The sequence below is a fragment of the Thunnus maccoyii genome, chromosome 11 (genome assembly GCF_910596095.1).
Source record: "Thunnus maccoyii chromosome 11, fThuMac1.1, whole genome shotgun sequence".
NCBI lineage: Eukaryota > Metazoa > Chordata > Actinopteri > Scombriformes > Scombridae > Thunnus > Thunnus maccoyii.
In genome coordinates this window covers 13,448,639-13,466,408 of record NC_056543.1, presented here as the reverse complement: position 1 = coordinate 13,466,408, position 17,770 = coordinate 13,448,639, and the positions used below count along the sequence as shown (strand labels likewise).

At 40.3% G+C, this 17,770-nt stretch overlaps 1 protein-coding gene across 7 annotated transcripts in view; it reads left to right on the top strand.

The window, feature by feature from the left end:
• The first annotated feature begins 3,116 nt into the window (after positions 1-3,116).
• Positions 3,117-17,770, top strand: part of epha3 (eph receptor A3) — a 102,390-nt gene continuing 87,736 nt past the window's right edge. For 3 of the 7 annotated variants that reach the window (XM_042425905.1, XM_042425899.1, XM_042425898.1), the window contains exons 1-2: positions 3,127-3,314; positions 12,128-12,192. In XM_042425905.1, coding sequence (XP_042281839.1) covers positions 3,221-3,314; positions 12,128-12,192 — 159 coding nt within the window. In that variant the 5' untranslated portion in view covers positions 3,127-3,220. Of the gene's footprint in view, positions 3,315-11,508; positions 11,528-11,962; positions 12,019-12,127; positions 12,193-17,770 lie in introns of those variants that run through there. The other 4 variants (XM_042425906.1, XM_042425900.1, XM_042425902.1 and 1 more) reach the window with 4 other exon arrangements.

The following is a 17,770-nucleotide window of genomic DNA, read 5'->3' as shown; positions in this document are numbered from 1 at the left end:
GCCAACTTTAATTAGAACAATGGTGAGACGACCGCAGTTGTCTTGAGTTTTAGAATCCCCTGGTGCTGTAACAAAAAAAAGCACGACGAGTGCTGGTGTTGGCAATGGTAAGAAAGCGTCCCTGGTATGATGTTTGGTTCGGGGGGATAGTGTTACATGCCAGCAGCCCGCTGGCTTCTTGTCCTTCTGTATGCTGTGAGTATGGAGGAATGTGCCGCCTGGGATCCACAGGGAGGAAGAAGGTACTGACAGCGAGCAGTAAACACAGCCAGATTTTCTGTTTGTTTGTTTGTATGTTACTGTGTAAGAATGACATGTCTTGGCAGTTTCAAAGCTGCTCCTAAACAACATCTGTTCCGTGACTTTGGAGCACCATATAGCCACGTCAGGATACATCATGACTTGCAATAGCGGCTCTAAATCAATATTTTCCTCCATCTCGTACTGGATTGTTCCACTGGCAAGAGTTCAAGAATGGACAAGCGCTCATTGAGAAGAGGGAAAAAATGTTAGAGTGGATAGACGGGAGGGACCCATCACATTTTTCCTATTCACCACAATCAGAAACAGATTTTCAACAATTAGTTTGAACTAACATGCGGATTTATTGACTAAAAACATGGACAATTCCTCTCTGACAACCAAACGAAAATGATCACTGCTAAAAGTGTTCAACTGTCAGCATGTACTTCCTTTATAATCATATTCAAAAATATTGTATTATCAAGTTGCTCTTTTTTACTGTATTAGTCCAAATATTTAAATTTCTAATTCATTCGCTGTCGACATTCAGTTTAATTTTAGTGTTACTTTGCTACTTGTAATAACTTTCTTTTCAATACTTTGCATTTCTTGTAGGAAATGTAACGTGTATTATTATTTCACAACTACATACATCTGAGCATGCCTGCTTTGTTTCCAACTTCTAGTATATTTGTGATTCTCTCAATCTTCCATGAATATGTAGTATTTGAAAATAAATGCAGTTGTTCACTCAGAAACTTCTCAATTGAAACCAAAAACCTCATATTTGTAAACTACAAGTGCAGAACAACTAGCCTTTGAATTGATTGTTAGCCAGAGGGCCCCCCGTATTAATCTCTTTCAGTGTGTAATAAGTGAATTAGTGGGATGTAGAGAATGATGTATGACGAAGGCTGGCACATCTCAAACCTGCTGTAAATCCACATGCCACAGCCACTTAATAATGTGGCCAGAGACCTCTTGGCATCATTCTTCACTGTATCCATTGACAACCTGGAACTCATAAATCTCTCAGAGTAAGACAGTGCTCTGAGTTTGCTGTTAAGCCATTTATTCTAAAAAAAAAAAATAAAGGAAATGCATTGTGAAAATGTCCTGGTTTATTTTAAAGGACCTTTGAACACACAACCACCTAAATGATATACTGAGCAAGACATATAATAAAAATCTTATTGTGATTTTTCACCTGAAAATGCAGCAGTGTGTGAAAGCCATGCTGCATACATGTAGTCATTTTTCAAAATGTAGTATGTAATTACCATTCTTAGCTATGTTTTCTAGTGTGTCGTAATGATTTGTATAATCGTTCTTATATATATATAAAAAAAAGTTCATTAAGTTCATTCAGTGGGAGCATAACATTAGCATTAGTTAAACAGGGTCCCACTGTGACTTTTGGCAATGCCTTTACTTTTAAAAAGATTTGTGAAAAATTCAAACCATTAAAATATGATTGAATTAGTTTCTCATTACAAAAAAAATCTCACTCCTCAATCCGTGCAAGAGGACTTTCTCTAGAAATGTCTTCAGTGTCTGAGTGAGACCTACTGTAACCCACCATAGATTGATTGCAGGAAACGATCGAGTAATTTGAATTCAGGAGCTGTTTCTACCACTCCAAGTAGCGGCGTTGTTAGCTGCTGTGTCCTTTAACTTTTCCCATACGTCAGATGCCTTCCCAACCTCCAGCCTCCATCCCCCCACCACAACAGCTGGCGTCTCAGCCAGGACCCTGACGTTACACTGCCACCCCAGCCTTTCATTGCGGTTCAAGTATTGTGGTCTCAGGGGCCCCTAATGGCACTCACAGAAAAATGCACACAGTAGAACCAACACAAGCACATGATATGTCCCTCTATACAATGACAAATAAAACTTTGTCCTTCAGTCTGAGATTATAACATGGAAAACACTATGAACCAAAATGTATGTTCTCTTTTATAAGTAGGTTATTGGTTATGTGTCAAAATGATACATTAATATAGTGGCCATAAAAATGAACTATTTAAACAAAAAATAATTTAACATGTACATTACATATATATACTAATATTTAAAAAATTAAATTGTTTTAATATCAGGAAAAATGTTTTCTGCATGACTCTCACTAACTCATTATTCACTATTTGCATCATGTCGCTTATGACAAAATAAAATAAACTGGGTTCTATTTATTCCAAATTAGGTTAAAAAATGTCTCTACTGAGCAAAATCTGCATTAAAAATGACAAGATTCTGTTGGCTGTTCAAATTTCTAAATTTAAAGTGTTTCAAGTGTGCAACAATGGTTAATCCACAGTCAAAATTAAAAACAGATCCAAAATCACTGACTTAAAATTGGAGGCCGGCTTTGGCTGTTTTATTAAAAACACCAGGTTCTTACTGGGTGTTCCAGTCCTTTCTTTTATTTTTATTTACTGAATAAAGGCCAAACTCTGCTAAATAAAGCCTAATGCTGATATGATATAGCTATTTCCTGTCCATCATCAAACCACATAACTATATATATTTAAAAAAAAACTCCCTGGGAAAATAAAGCAGAGAAATACTGTAAGTAAGAGGATATGTTGTAAATGTGATTGAATTATTTGTAGGTCACAGGAACATATGGTGTTACCCTTTTATTCCCGGAGAGATTTCTAATATTTCTCCTATATATTGCTCTCCATTTCACTGACTCAAATCACTTTTGGATAGACTAAGGCTGTAAAATATGCTGAATAGCTGAGTTTGTCATTCACGTCAAGGAGACGCCCGTGGTAAAGGATCTAAACTGACCTGTGGTGAACTTGAGCGCTGTGTGTTTTGCTGTCTGTCAGACTCTGTAGGACCCAGCGGAAATCTGCTCCAACCGAAGGGAGCCAGAGCAAAGAGAGAGGGAGAAAGCTGAGTGGAGAGAAGACGCTCTCAGATCAGTCAGTGGCTTCATGGAGTTATGTACCTCTGATCCGCCGCCATGGATTGCAATCCGCGATCACTCCTTTTCATTTTACCTCTTTTATTGTCCTGTGCTCTTCCTGCGTTTCCCATCATCTACCCTCCTAATGAAGGTAAGACAACTCAGGCTGCGTGAATATGTTTATGTGTGTGTGTGTGTGTGTGTGTGTGTGTGTGTGCGCGCAGGTGTGTGTGTGTGTCTGTGTGTGTGTGCGTTACGGCACACATCGTTGCCAGTACTTTGCGCTCACCGCGGACTTGCTACTGTCCAAATTGATAACAAAAACAATGTGATCCAAAGCGCATTTCGATGACACCGAGGATCACCGAGAGTCTGTATTCGTTCACAACCGGACAATTTCACAAATGAAACTTGAAAATAGAGCCAAACAAGGCAGACAAGGCAGCCTAATTTCGGATAATCTCAAAAAAAAACGTGGATTAATAGTTGTTTAAATCGGGATGAATGAGCGGAGCGAAGGCGAGACAGCTCCCATAGCGCCTATCGAGGAGTTATTACGGGGCGAAAAGATGCAAAGAAACTCCGGTGTCTGTGTTTCCGAGAGAGGGGTCGTGTTGATCTGCTTTATCCATGAATCCATTTGGGGGTAGCTAGACACCCGAATGAGGCTTACAGTCACACCGATTTAAACAGACGATGAGCACAGTCGCACAGCGCGTAAAAACGCAGATGGCTGTATTTATGGATTTGACCTGAATAATCCCAAAACAGTTGAATTATTGACTGCTGCGGGGTTCCTGTAAACTGTCCATTCCATGAAGTCACGTTATGATTATGTTTAAATGATATATTTCATTCAGAGAGTGAAAAAAATGACGATGTTGCAAGCGAAATTAATTCCATTTTATTTCCAGTGCGAGTCTCGCGCACTTCTTTGGTGATTTTAAGCATGTGGCAGCATTTTGAAAGCAGGCAGAATGAGGCAGATCGATCCACTTTGAGCACAGTCACTTCTTTAAACATGTGAAACTGCGCTGGAAACAACTGAAATCTGTCTCAGCCTATATTCGCGTATTTGCTTAACTTTCATAAAATGTTCAGAAACATCGTCCCGTTACGCTGGATAGTAAATACTTGCTATGGTTAAAGTGTTTTGCAGCGGGGTCAAAGAAAAGAGATGCGTGCTGAAGGTGCCCCGAACGGTCAAAGCTGCGCGCAGCAGGGGAAAAGTACATTTGGCTGTAGATTTGGGTCACATTGTCTAAAGGAACATGATTTCTTGGATCACAGTTACAATTATTAGCCTAACTGTAATATATATATACATATATATAAAACGAATAAATAAAGTACTTGCTGTACAGTAACCTATATGAAGGCTTTGCCACTAAATTTCCAAATGGTGCGTCATGGGAGTTACAGACAGAGATGATCCAACACAGGTCACAGTCGAAAGCAGTGTATGGATCCTGATTTAAATCTTAATGCAAATAAAGTAATTAAATGAATCAGATTGAGCTTTAGTAGGACTAATCTACACTCAAGTAATTAAATGTTCAGAGTCAGACAAGTGGAGTACATAAAACCATAAATAGTGGCCCCTGATCCTCCTGCTGTTCATAGTGGGGGGACGATAAATAAATAGACTGCTGTTGTAGGAAGTATCTGTATAGTTTTGGACAGCTGGCTACATCAAACAGTCAGAATTATAATCTAATAGAAGCATACAGGGAAGCTGAACATACCCGGATAGCAAATGATGTATTGTGTTGTTTCCGTTGACTTCATTTATGATCCGCAGTAATGATGACTCCTGCAAACGACATGGCCAACAGCCAGTCTATTCAAACTTGCTTTATTTTCACACGTGAACTTTTTTTGTCCCCTAAACTTATAGGTTTCCTTGACAAATTCAGTCCCTTCAAAGTTGAAACCCAAAACCTGATTTCGTCTTTGTATGCGGGCTTTTCATTCATTAAACGTTAGTTTGTTTGTTGGCGTTTTTTGTTGTTTTATTTTTTTTTAAATCTTTTTGTGCGCCACAATTTGTTTCAGGCGAAGATCCCAAACCCCTGCCCTCTGCTTAGTTGTCAATGTGAGAAATCAAAATGTTCAATTGATGATACTTGACATGAAAGCATAATCAGAAGTTAGTAAAGATGTGTAAAAGTCTGTAAAATTAAAATTAAAAAGAAATAAATAAAAAAAAATAGAGAGATTAGAGAGTGCCTGAGTCGAGGTCAACTAGGCCTACTGCAAATGTGGTTGGTGAGTTTCCTTTGCCCTGAGAAACTTTTTTTTTTTGTTGAACAGCCTAATAGTCCGGATATAAGTGGTTTATTTAAATATAAGGCTGATGGATATACTACAGTATACTCTCCGTGAGCCCAGCCCCGAAAAAAGAAACAAGACCACATAAAATACACCCTGACAAAATATACAGTGGTCGACTGGTGAGAGTGTAAGAGTTTGTATGTGTGTGTGCTTGAGTGTGTGTGTGCGTGTGTGTCTTAGAGAGAGAGAGAGAGAGAGAAGTTTGAAAAGTGTTATACAGAAAGTTTATAAAGTCGCTGAGTTTTTGTGAGAGCTTGTAAAGGAGGAGGAGAGAAACCTTCTGACCTGTTTACAACTGCAAACATATGTGTGTGTGTAAAAAAAAAAAAAAAATACTAGAAACAACCCAGACAATTAAATTCACCTCTCCTAGACATAAATCTGCCAGAGAGTGTCAGTATCGAGTCGCTCCGTCTCTTTATTGTATAGAAATCCATACGCTTACATCATAAATATGGATCTACAAGAGGACAAAACGCACTTTGGATTAGTTGAGAGCTGTTTCTCCTGTCTCGTTCACTAACAGTGTTAACAGTGCAAACGGGATGGTCCCCTTATAAAGTCTGCAGTTTCCAGCGACAGGAACTACTGGACCCACTAGAAACTCACTGATGAGTGCTACAGACGTATTTCTCCTTATGGAAGGAATTAAATAACCCAAAAAAGACACTGTAATTACTTATATGGTTGTGTTTTTAAGTAAAATTTGGGACCGAATAACTTATTGGTGTATAAAAGTCCCTTCAAAAGTTATTAAACATGTCAGGGATTATGTATATTCTCTTCAGTTGTATTCATGTTTAAACAGAAACAGCAGTGACAGCCTGACGAATCACAAGCTTTTTTTTTTTTTTTTTCCTAAAGTTGATTCACTTGTGCTGCATTGTCTGTTGGTTTATTCACATGGCTGAAGAATAAAGAAAGTTAGAGGCTACTGGCCTTTATTTGTATGCAGACAGGCTGAACATTCAAGAAATGTACTGACGGCCTTATTTTCCTATCGTGTGACTGTATGGAACTTGTAACACAAGACTTAATGTAATAGATTCACAAATTACGTTTTTTTAAGCAATAAAGAAAAAAAAAATCTTTCGTGGAAAATAAACTCCAACTTTGATGACGGATAACGGAAAACCCGTGTGATTATTTTATTAGGATGTTTCCTCTTCCAAATAATAAGGAAACCAAAACGCATCATTTCGTTTAATCTTCTATCCAATCTCGGCACCACGCCTCGACCAACATTTTTTTTAAGAATTTACTATGTGGCTTTCATTTAATCATAATGATCTTGTATAAAACTTTGAGGGAAAGTTGACTGAAACACAGAGAAAATCCGAGAATTTGCGGACTCATTTTAACAGATATGAGATATTAGGATTTTTTTTTTGTAAATTTTCCCCTATAATCGAAAAAAATAATGAAATGGCTGTGGTGCAGCGTTTCCCTTCGCGTATTCTTGCGTGGTGTGATGTTGGCCCGCTGCAGGGCGTCGGGAGGCCTCAGGTATTTTTAGCCGGCGGTAGGGAAGCTCGGCCCGGAGAGCCCGGCGCAGTAGTCCCGCTGGGATGGATGGGCGTCTCTTAGCGATGGTACCTTTCAGAGGTGCTGGAAATGTGCTTACACATGCCAATCCTTTAACTCCCCCCGCCCCCCTCCTTTCTCTACATGTAGGTAAGCCTATATTTATATGTGTGTGCCAACAAAACACTGAGCTGTAGTTGGAGAGTGGCATCTTCAATTTAGCAGCATGTGCTTTAGGCCTCAGAGTCAGATAAAAAAAAGATGAAGTGGTGTGTGAGAGATGGTTATATACGGTAGGCTATGTGTGCAGAATAGCTGTATGCATTTATGTGAGTGTATAAGTCTATGTGTGTAAAGTATAAGGTGTGAGAGTAGAAGAAAGAAAGAAAGAAAGAGGAATGGGGGCAGAGGGGTTGGGCACACAGCAGCAACATCAGACAGAGCGACTCTGCACTTGAATTATTCATAATGGGAGGTGAACACTTCACCCTTTAACACAGACACAAGTCGCCTTGCTTTGCCTGCACTGCAGCCTGCCAACCTTCACATGCACAGAGCCAGGCTGTAAAGACAAAGTCCCGCCCACTTTGTTCAAAATTAGATGGCAGATATTACAAGAACATGTGCAAGCATCTCTTCTCCTCTGTGCTGTTCTGTTCTAAGGGGATCTCCACTTTGCTGATAAAGCATGAGTTGATTCTAGACCATCCATGTCCATTGGCTGTGAACTGGGTTCCTTCATCATCATATTTTAGTGGCTTCTGGGGCAATTAAAGGACCACTGAATTAAAAGTTTGTGCTAGACTGTCATAGTGATGAACTTAGACATTTAAATATGTAGGTTGTAGATCTTTACTCCAATATTCCATTTTAATATTTCAACATGTCCTAGCAATAGTAGGTCACTACATGTTACATGACAAATGGTCTCAAATGTAATTTGTATGGTGCTCATCTGGATTACATATCCCTCCCAAAAAATGTCAATGTGTTTCCATCAGTTTATGATTGTTGCCTGTGGCGTCGCGTCTACTTCCGTCTTCTTCGGGTTCAGTTTATGTGTGTGTGGGGGAGTGTGTGTGATGGTGGCCCTCGCTGTGTGTTATATATTGATTCACCTGTTTCTACCTCTGTGATGTTTTGCTCCCTCGCAGACAGGCTGGCTCAGTTTGCTATTAATACTCCTACTTCCCGTTTAGAGGCACTCCCTGATGGGGCAGGGGCTATATGCTTGGCTGACGCTAGCTTGCTAACTGACTATGTGTGTGTGAGTGTGTGTGTGTTTGTGTGTGAAAGAGCGAGAGTAAGGCTGTCAGCAAATGTTGTGTATGCTCATATTTTGTGCATGCGTGTGCATGTTCGACTGAAAGAGTGCATGCGTGTTGTGTGCGGGTGTGCGCGCATGTGTGTGTGTAAATGCTTTTATTTTGAGTACGAATGCGTGTGAATCTAACATCTTGGTACAAATGTGTTTCAATGTGTGTTTACTCCTCTATTTTCTTGGATGGGGTTGCATCATTTGGTGTGATTCTGTGTTTTTTGTAACAGCGCACAGTGCGTGAGGGAGTGTTTATGCATATATTTGTGAGTTTGTAAGCCCATGTGTGTGTGTGTGTGTGTGTGTGTGAGTGCTGATTTCCCCAGCCAAGTGCAGCTGGAGGGAGCTTTTTTCCTCATGCGATATGAGAGCCGTCTAATTTTCTGCTCTCAAATTCCCCCGCTCGGCTCAATTTGAGTGGTGGGCTCGGCTCGTTGAGAAATGTAAATTGGAAGCAATGGCCCTGGATGCTGAGCTGCTATTATCTGACATGAACAGATAGCTTCATTAGACTCTAATAGGAATTTGTCTACTGCCACTCAACTGGCTGAGTGGCTTAGCATGGCTACAGCTCAGGTGAGCCTCAATTTAGTAGCTTTTTGAGCCTGGAATTTGATAATAAGGCTCCCTGTGCATGTGGGCGTGCGTCGTCCTTTCTGCACTTCCCTTTCAGGCTCTTTTCTGCCACATTGAAGAAAACGATGATTTCCATCTCAACCTTTATTCTAGTGTGAAACATGAATTAGTTCACAGAGAGGCAAAATCACTTTTCTTTGAAAATTTGGTTCGACTGTTTGACTGAAATAGTTTCTACAGCACTAAAGCAGTCTCTCATGACCCACAAATATTCTCTATGGTTGTGTTTGGAGATGTGTACACTCTTGCTCACTGAGGCTCTGAATGGAAGAATACAGGGGGAATGTATTCCTCATATTTTCACAGTGAATGGAGTTACAGCTGCAGGGCCTGACTGCACTGCTGCTTCACTTTGCTGTGTATGTGTTCGCTCACTTGGGCAATTGTGTGTGTGTGTGTGTGTGTGTGTGTTTGTGTAAGTGTACATTTATTTGTGTATGTTGAGCTGTGGACTGCTTTGCTCTCAGCACGATGAGGAGAAAGAGGCTGAGTCAGTCTCAGGTTCTAACTTAAAGGGAGAGACCACTGGGGCGGCAGAACTTTATTGCTCTCCATCCATTTACATTAGCTGATTATTTATCCTTTACATTTTTATGTATGTCACTTAAGAGTGTGTGTAACAGCAACACAGCAACATGTAAATTCATGTGTTTTTATTTTCAGTCAAATGTGGTGCTGTAAACATGAAGTGATTCCCTCAATTTTAAGGATGTCCACCCAAAAACAGGCTTTGAAAAAAAAGCAGTTTTAGAAAGTATTTTTTGTTCAGTAATAAAAATGTGTATATTTAAGAAAGACAAACCAAAAAATGGAAGCCCACTAGAGACTTGTTTCTTCTCCACACTGTAGTGAAATATTTTAGCTCCTCATATGCACTAGTTTTTTCAATTAACCCTTTTTTAAAATGAATAATTCTCTTGTAGAGAAAGAGAATGAACAAGATTGAAAGTCAATTTCAAATTGTAATTAATTTTGAATAATGAACTTATGAATAATTTTTATTGTAGCTACACAGTCGCTTCTACAGTGGCTCTCTATTGTTTTACTTTACATTGAAGAACTCACATTAGCTTATTGTTTCTTATTTGTGTTACAAACCACAATCTGGTGGGGAACTACAGAGACCATTTGGCTGAAGTGGGGCATCCATAGAGCATAAGGCTGCCTCTGCATTCCCCACTCCATATGTCATGGTCAGTACTGACAGTTGTGTTCGATGACAATCATTCACACCACAGCCGTGCATGTATATACTAAGAATAGAAAATTTTGTAGCTAATTTTTCTGTGCTTGAGTAATATACTGTATGTCAGCATTGAGGGTTGGTAAGCGGGGTCTGTTCATGTGTGCACAAAAATCACCTGCAATTTGCATTTTGTACTTGTGATTTTGGTCTGAGGAGGTGGGCAATGAAAATAAAAGTATCAGTAATTTGTGACGCCAAAACTGTTTTGTGCTGCTCCTTCAGAACTGACGTCACTGCTACTTCAGCACCATCAAGTTCACCAAATGAAACCCATTTTGTGAATACAAAGCTTCACCTTACACCATCACACATATTCCATCTATTAGACATGGACTTCCCTCAGTGCTGCTTGATGTCTGTTTGATATAAATGAATTCTTGCCAGGACACACGTAAAAATGTATTTCCATTTGTTATAGACAGATTCATATTTTGTTGTCGGTGTGGCCAATTGCATTTCTGACTACTTCTGAAACTGGTGATTGCATCCTAATTTAGATTTGATGCATTTTTGCTTTACCATGGTTACAGTCCAATCATCATGGTTGAAAAGAAAATAAACATTTTCTTTTTGTGGTTCTTGAAATGTTGGCCTTTCTTCAGTTCAATACCTCCTCAGGATATGTGTGTTGTAGCCAGTGTGCCCAGCCAACTTCTGCTTTGATGACAAAAAAGCCAGCTCTCACTGTTGGTTAGCATAGGATACAGTCCCGGCGCCAGAGGATTTGGTTTCTATACGCAGGCCCTGACAATGAAAGTCATTTTTTTCAGACTTTTAAATGCAACAATGGATTCATATTGAATAGTTCAATGTTATGTAGGTTTACAGTATATTAAAAAGACTACCATGAAATGATATGCTTATTTACTGACACTTAAAATTCGTGTCAGTCGATATTAATTGTGACCCGATAGTGCAGCCTATTATTTATAAGAATGGCAAAGTATGCTATAGTCGTGTAGCCTCCCCCAACTATTAAACCTTATAATTCATACACAAACAGTCCAGGGGTTTGGTTTTATCCACCACCCCGAGGTCATCTGGAATTAATCTGCTTAATTCTCCAACATGACGGTTGGGAGAAGGGATGCTAACCGATGCACAACTAACATCCAGTTCTGAGATAGCTGCTGGTGGCGAAAACAGCAAGCCAGGCCCTGTCAGTAGTGGTGGAGGAGAGGGGAGAGGAGATGGCGGGAGTGATAGCACTGTGGTGGCTGCACTCGTCCCTACCGTGGTCGCTAGCTTGGTGCTAATGTCAATGCTAGTTCCCGTTTCATCACTGGAATCTACAAAACTGCTAGCGGTAGCTGATTCTTGTAGTGTGGCTGCACCTGCTGAGTGACTATCCTCATTAAGTTAGCCTTTCTTGTTGGTAAACCAGTTTCTTAAGTCCATTTCCACAGGGAAATCCGATTGCTAATACTTAAACCGAGCTAGCTGGACGCTGGACAGCCAGCAGAGGGTGTACTTAGACTGTATTATCAGAAACAGAGCCAATTCTTTCAGACTTTCGTCCCACAATTAAAACATGATATTCCATACACTAATGTTGCAAGATAATTGAATACAATAATAAATCTGTGAATACACACACACACACACACACACACACACACACACACATATATATATATATGATAATGACCATAATAATGCTGATTTCTACTGAGAGAGCCAAGTTCCTGGATGTGCAAACTTGGCCCCCGGGGCCCGCCCATAGTGCCGAGTCTGATAGGATATGTGCAGTATGTGTGTATGGCAGCTGAGTAAACAGAGTCATGATCAGTGCTTAAGGTTGGTGATCCCTCCTGTGGGATTAGATAAAGGCTAATTGGGGCTAACAAGGACTAGACACTCATATGTTCTCTTTGTTTTCCCTCTCTCTTTCTCTTCCTCACCACAGTCAACCTGTTAGACTCCAAAGCAAGCCAAGGGGAGTTAGGATGGATTTCCTACCCATTGCATGGGGTGAGTACCTTCTATCTCTATATTTACCCACATTATGTCTGATTATGCTAGCATTTGGGAGACATATCCACCAACATGATTTGATATAGGATTCAGCCCCGCACCACATGAAATCAGGATTTTATGTTATGTCCTGTGGCTCTCACTGTGTCATCTTGACCCAATGAGCCAAGTGCAGATTAACCCACTTTTCTTTAGACGTTTTTTGTCCATTCTCCGTCTCACAGGTTAAAGGTTAAGTATTTGGAGTTTGCCATATGGTCAAGATGCTTAAGGGAAAATGTACTGCGTGTTTGTGTATTTGAGTGTGCGTGTGTTTAAAGAAAGATTAAGGCATTAAAGGATTTTAGGTTGTAGGCACAAAAGCATCCACACGAGAATGATGATAAGCTTACCCACTTTTTAGTGAATATTGCATCAACAATGCAGATAGCATTTTACTGCTGTTGCATGAAAACATTGTCATGCCATTGTTGAGATTTCACTTGTTTATCCATTTGTGCTTAATTGACAGTATGGAACCACCTCATTCTGTCTGTGGCACATGCGTCGAAACTGGCTACCAGTCTTTTAATACACATTTTCCAAGTTTGTGAGATTGTGCTTCTGGATTTGGCCCCTGGCATGTTATTTTCATTCCATAACCATTCTGTGCTAACAAATTCTCTCCAAAAATTTTATTATTACATGTGAGAATTGCACATCTCTCATAAAACTAACCACCAATGTTGCAGCAACATCGTCCCATACTTTTGGGAAAAAAAAAAAAAAAAAAAAAAAATCTCCACAGCCTCATCTATCAGCCTCTGTCTGCTACCAAAGTCCCTCCAGTGGGCTCTCGCTCAGTGTTTATTTGTCCAACTAGTTAGACTACTGTGCCTCAGGGCTGGCCCACTGACACACACACACACACACACACACACACACTTCCCTGTTTTTCCTTTATTAAGTGTTAGAATTACTCCTTGGCAGTGGCTTAAGGTAATCCAGTCATTTGTTCCGTAGAGCTGCCAAACCTTGTTTCCCTCAGCCATATGCAGCGCTGGCACTGTCAAAACGCTCTGAGTTTCTTCTTGAGGTTGAACCACAAATGAAAAAAAAAAATGACCCAAGGAAAAACTGTAGGCTGTTTAAAAATGCATATAGTCTGAGAACAATTGCAGGTTACAGGACAATCGCGTGACCATATTGAGAGATTGATGTTGTGTTGAAAAAAGTTATTCACATGTGAGCAAGTAGGGAAAAAAAAGAGTACTGATATTGAGGACTTGATCCAGCACTGGACATTGGAATGTGTGTCGGACATTATGCAGTGTGCGCAACAAGCTCTGCTTTATTTCAACTTATTTGCTTTGATCGAGTTCAGAAGAAAAGCGTGTGGTGATACAGTACATAAAAATGCTGCCGGAAAAGGGAGCCAATGTCATTCTTAAATGGGAATGACTCCAGAGAGAAAGAGAGGACAGGAGAGGATCAAAAAAGAGGGGAGGGGAGAGAGAGAGAGAGGGGAAAGGGGGGGATGCAAAAGGGATGAAGAGATAGAAGAAGAGAGAGGAGGAGGAGAGAAGGAAGGACATGAGAGGATCAAAAAGAGGGAGAGGCAAAGGGGATGAAGAGATACAAAGGCAGAAAGAGAGAGAGAGAGAGGAGGAGAGAAGTAAGGAAGGAAGGGCAGGAAAGGATGAGAGAGACAGAGAGAGAGATATTGCTGATGATCAAGTCCTCAAGGTGAATCATCTGTAATTACTCACGTCATCCACTGACTTGCTCCGATAAGCAGCCTGCCCTGGGAGACTGCTGCTCACAAATGATTTCTCATAATGTGGCAGTGGCACTGAGCCCTTACGCACACACACACACACACACACACACACACACACAAACACTCATTCACATTGATGGAGAGGCTGCGGCTATCGGCCTACTGAGACACAACGTGCTCCGGTCAGAACAAATTAAGAGTTTAGCTTCCCCAGGATGTTCACTCCATAGCCACTGACTGGACTGATGAGTGTGTGTGTGTGTGTGTGTGTGTGTATGTGTATGTGAGTGCGTGTGATCCAGATATACTGTTATCTGTTTGGGAGGCCGGCTGATTGCTGAGCAGTGTCCAGGGGGCTTAGCTGTCCACAAGACTAAAGAGTGTTAAAGATTACATTCTTGAGTGCTCTGAAAGCATTCTTCAGCAACAAACCAACACCCCAGACACTGGCTGTGCATACAAAATAGAATTAATGGGTACATACAAAGTAAAGTCAATTTTTCATAGAAACCTACAGAGGATACGAACTGTATTGCTGTGTTTGCCAGGAACTGTGCGTATTGCAGTGATTGGCAAATAGTGCAAAAGCAAAGTTTTTGCTTACAAACACAGAAACGTAATTATTATTTACTACGTAGGGTTTTATATATTGAACTAAAATGCTGAAAACACTTAAGAAGCAAGTAAGTAAGTACAAGTAAGTGAAACCCACTTTATGCTTCTGAGTCTCATCTAAATTCCATTTTTATTAACATTTTCAAGAAAATAGTTCCTTGATGCTTGAATAGAAACAAGTTTCATGTCAGATGTTTGCTACAAGACTTTTGGTTAATTTAAGTAATATAAATAAAACTTCTCTGCAGCTGTTTTTACAGTTTAGGGCTCACTCCACCGGACTGTGCAAGTCTTTTATAAAAGCTAAGTAATAATAGCATCGACTGAACCTTTTTTATCACAATGAAGAAGCTTGACATCTATAGAAAAAAGCCAGCGGTCACATCACATCTCACATTCCAATTCTCAGGTCCAGAGGAAAGGATGGGGGTGGGGGGAGGGGAGGAGGGGGGGCATTATAATGGCATAGCTTTTTATATTTTGGACTGGTTCCACCACTTCAGACAGCCAGCTTTCTTTTATTTAGTTCTCAGTGTACAGACTGCTGTTTCAACTTCTTTAGTCACCCAAGGGCTCTTAAAGCCCCCCCGTGCACTGCTGCCACCCCATCTGCAAATTCAGCCTGACCAGCATAAACTGCTCCCCCCGCCCTGCGGAAAGAGAGAGAGCGAGTACAGAGAAAAGCCCATCCATAAACGAGGATTAGCAAGGAAGGCAAGGGACCAGAGTGGAGGAGGAAACAGAGAAGGTATAAAGTGTGTTATGATTACTAGTCCAGCTCATGGCAAACCCTCTGACTGACAAGCACACAGCATGACATCATATCCAAAACTATCTCAAATATACTCATTAGTGCAAGAAATATATTCTAGTAGTAGATTGAGTAATCCTAGAACAACAAAAATGTAAGACTTTAATATCATTTAAAAATAACTTGTCAGCAGCTTGTCTAAATTTATTTAATTTGCCCTTAAAAAAAAAAAAAAAACTAACGGAAATTACACATACTCACAGCCTCATTATCCAACATTGTTTAAATATACACACACACCCAGTAGGCTCCTTTGTTTTCAGCATCCTTCAGTGATTGTTGTTGATGTGTCCTTGAGTAAAGCATAGACAAGGATTAGCAAGTCAAAGCTCGGAGCTGTTCGAAAACAGGAGGAAGGAGGATGAAGAAGAGGAGGTATGAAGTGTGTATTCAGGTTTCTCTTTGGTAACAGCGGCTGATGAAATGCCCTTTGACTGATATGCTGCAGTTGGCGTGTCTGTGACCCCATTCACTGACCTCTACGGAGCCCAAAAATGTAAGCTGCATGGCTCCGCACTTGTTGTAGACGATCCGGTTTTTAGAGCCATCCCTCTGAAGCTGTAGAGGTGTAATGGACGGTTGTGAGTCCCTTTTAGTAATTCCAGGTCCCAAAAAGATTACAAATAAGCTGTATCCCACATATATAAATATATAAAGATTGATTTAAGAATAAAAATGTAAATGCAAAAAATCTCAACTGGTTTAATTATATATATTGTACAACATATTTGAATTATATAATATTGTTTCAAACATTACTAGTGATCACAAAATATTTAATTATATATGAGTACCATTCATTTAATTGAACCTCTTCTTCTTCTTCTCTTCTTTTTGTTTTATTTATGCAACCTGGATAATAATTATTGCTACACTGTAGATTTGGCCTATTCAAAATTAATTTCTGACAGAGTGACACGATAGACTCCAGTATGATTAAGATGTAAAATCCCGTCACTGATTATTTGTTTAACCTTGAAATAGAGGAAGCTCTTTCTCAATCTTGTTTCCTAAAACACAGCTAGTCTTGGTCTAAATGCATTGTTACCCTATACTGGTCCATATACTGGTCCATTAACTCTCATTGACCTGCGTGTCTTTGAAGTGGTGTGCTGACTTGGTGACTCTGAGACGTGCCTGTTGCAATAGTTGTAATGTTTTGAGCAGCTCAAGTTACCGCACTCTCATTTTACTGTCCCTTTAGCTGCTTCACCTACAGCACAGATCAGAGAAACCAGGGACAAGATCTCACCAAAGTGTGGCCCAGCTGTGACCATCAGGGGTCAGGGTCAGAGGTCACAAGGACTGGTGTAGGGTCCTTGTGTTGTTATATATCAATTAGAGGGCAAGGGAAGGGGAGTTACACCCCCCTGGAGAGAAACAAGGGGGTTGCCGGCTCACATTAGATCTTTATTTATTTAGACCTGGTCGATATACAAACAGCTCTACACATTCACAGTGGTAGCTGCCTTTGCTGATGGCCTCTGAGAAGCTCTGGGTGGGAGAGTTTCAAAAAGGAATGAGGAGCTGCAAGATCATTAAAATGATTGCCAATAGTACTTGCGCAATCACTGATAATTTGCGATTCTTTCTAATCCTACCTTGATTTCATTCGTGCCCCCTCAAGTGCTGGACACAAGCAGTCACAAGGGTGTTCCACCACTACCTTGCCACGCTTGACTATATCTTGATTTGTGAATTAAGTGACTAAAACTATGATTCTCTGAATATGCTAGAACTCTCCCCTTGCATTTGTGGCTGGTTACTTATTCATAACAGTGGCTGAGACTCATTTGTGCCGTTTTGTTCCATACAATTGATACCTTCACTGGACTATAGAGCATGTCATTCTCTCATTAGTAATGCATTTCTGCATCTGGAGCTGGATTATGGTTTCTAGAAATCATTTATGTCTGTCCTCACTCCCTCTTCCTCTAGTGAAGGACAGATAAAACAAGCCTTAGCTGACTAACACAGGGAAGTGTTTCAAGGTTGTTGGAGTTACTTCTTATGATGTATTGTTTGGAGTTGGGGAGGAGGGTAGCTCCATATATTAGATTTTATCCTCCAGAGTGGGATCCTCACATCGTTGCGGAGGTCTCATTTACTTTGGCAGAGACTTGCTTAAGTCAAGTCATCTCCTGTGGAATAGGATATAGCATACCTAACACACATACATGCACACACCCACACCTGGGTTTAATTTTGAACACTGTGTGTGTGTGTGTGTGTGTGTGTGTGTGTGTGTGTGTGTGTGTGTGTGTGTTTGTGTTCAGCAAACTTAAGACCCCTCCCAAAGACAGCTAAAAAGCAGAGAGCCCTCACTCGGTTTAGATTTAGCACAGTTTGCATCATATGGGTAGACATGAAAGTACATAAATGGATAAGAC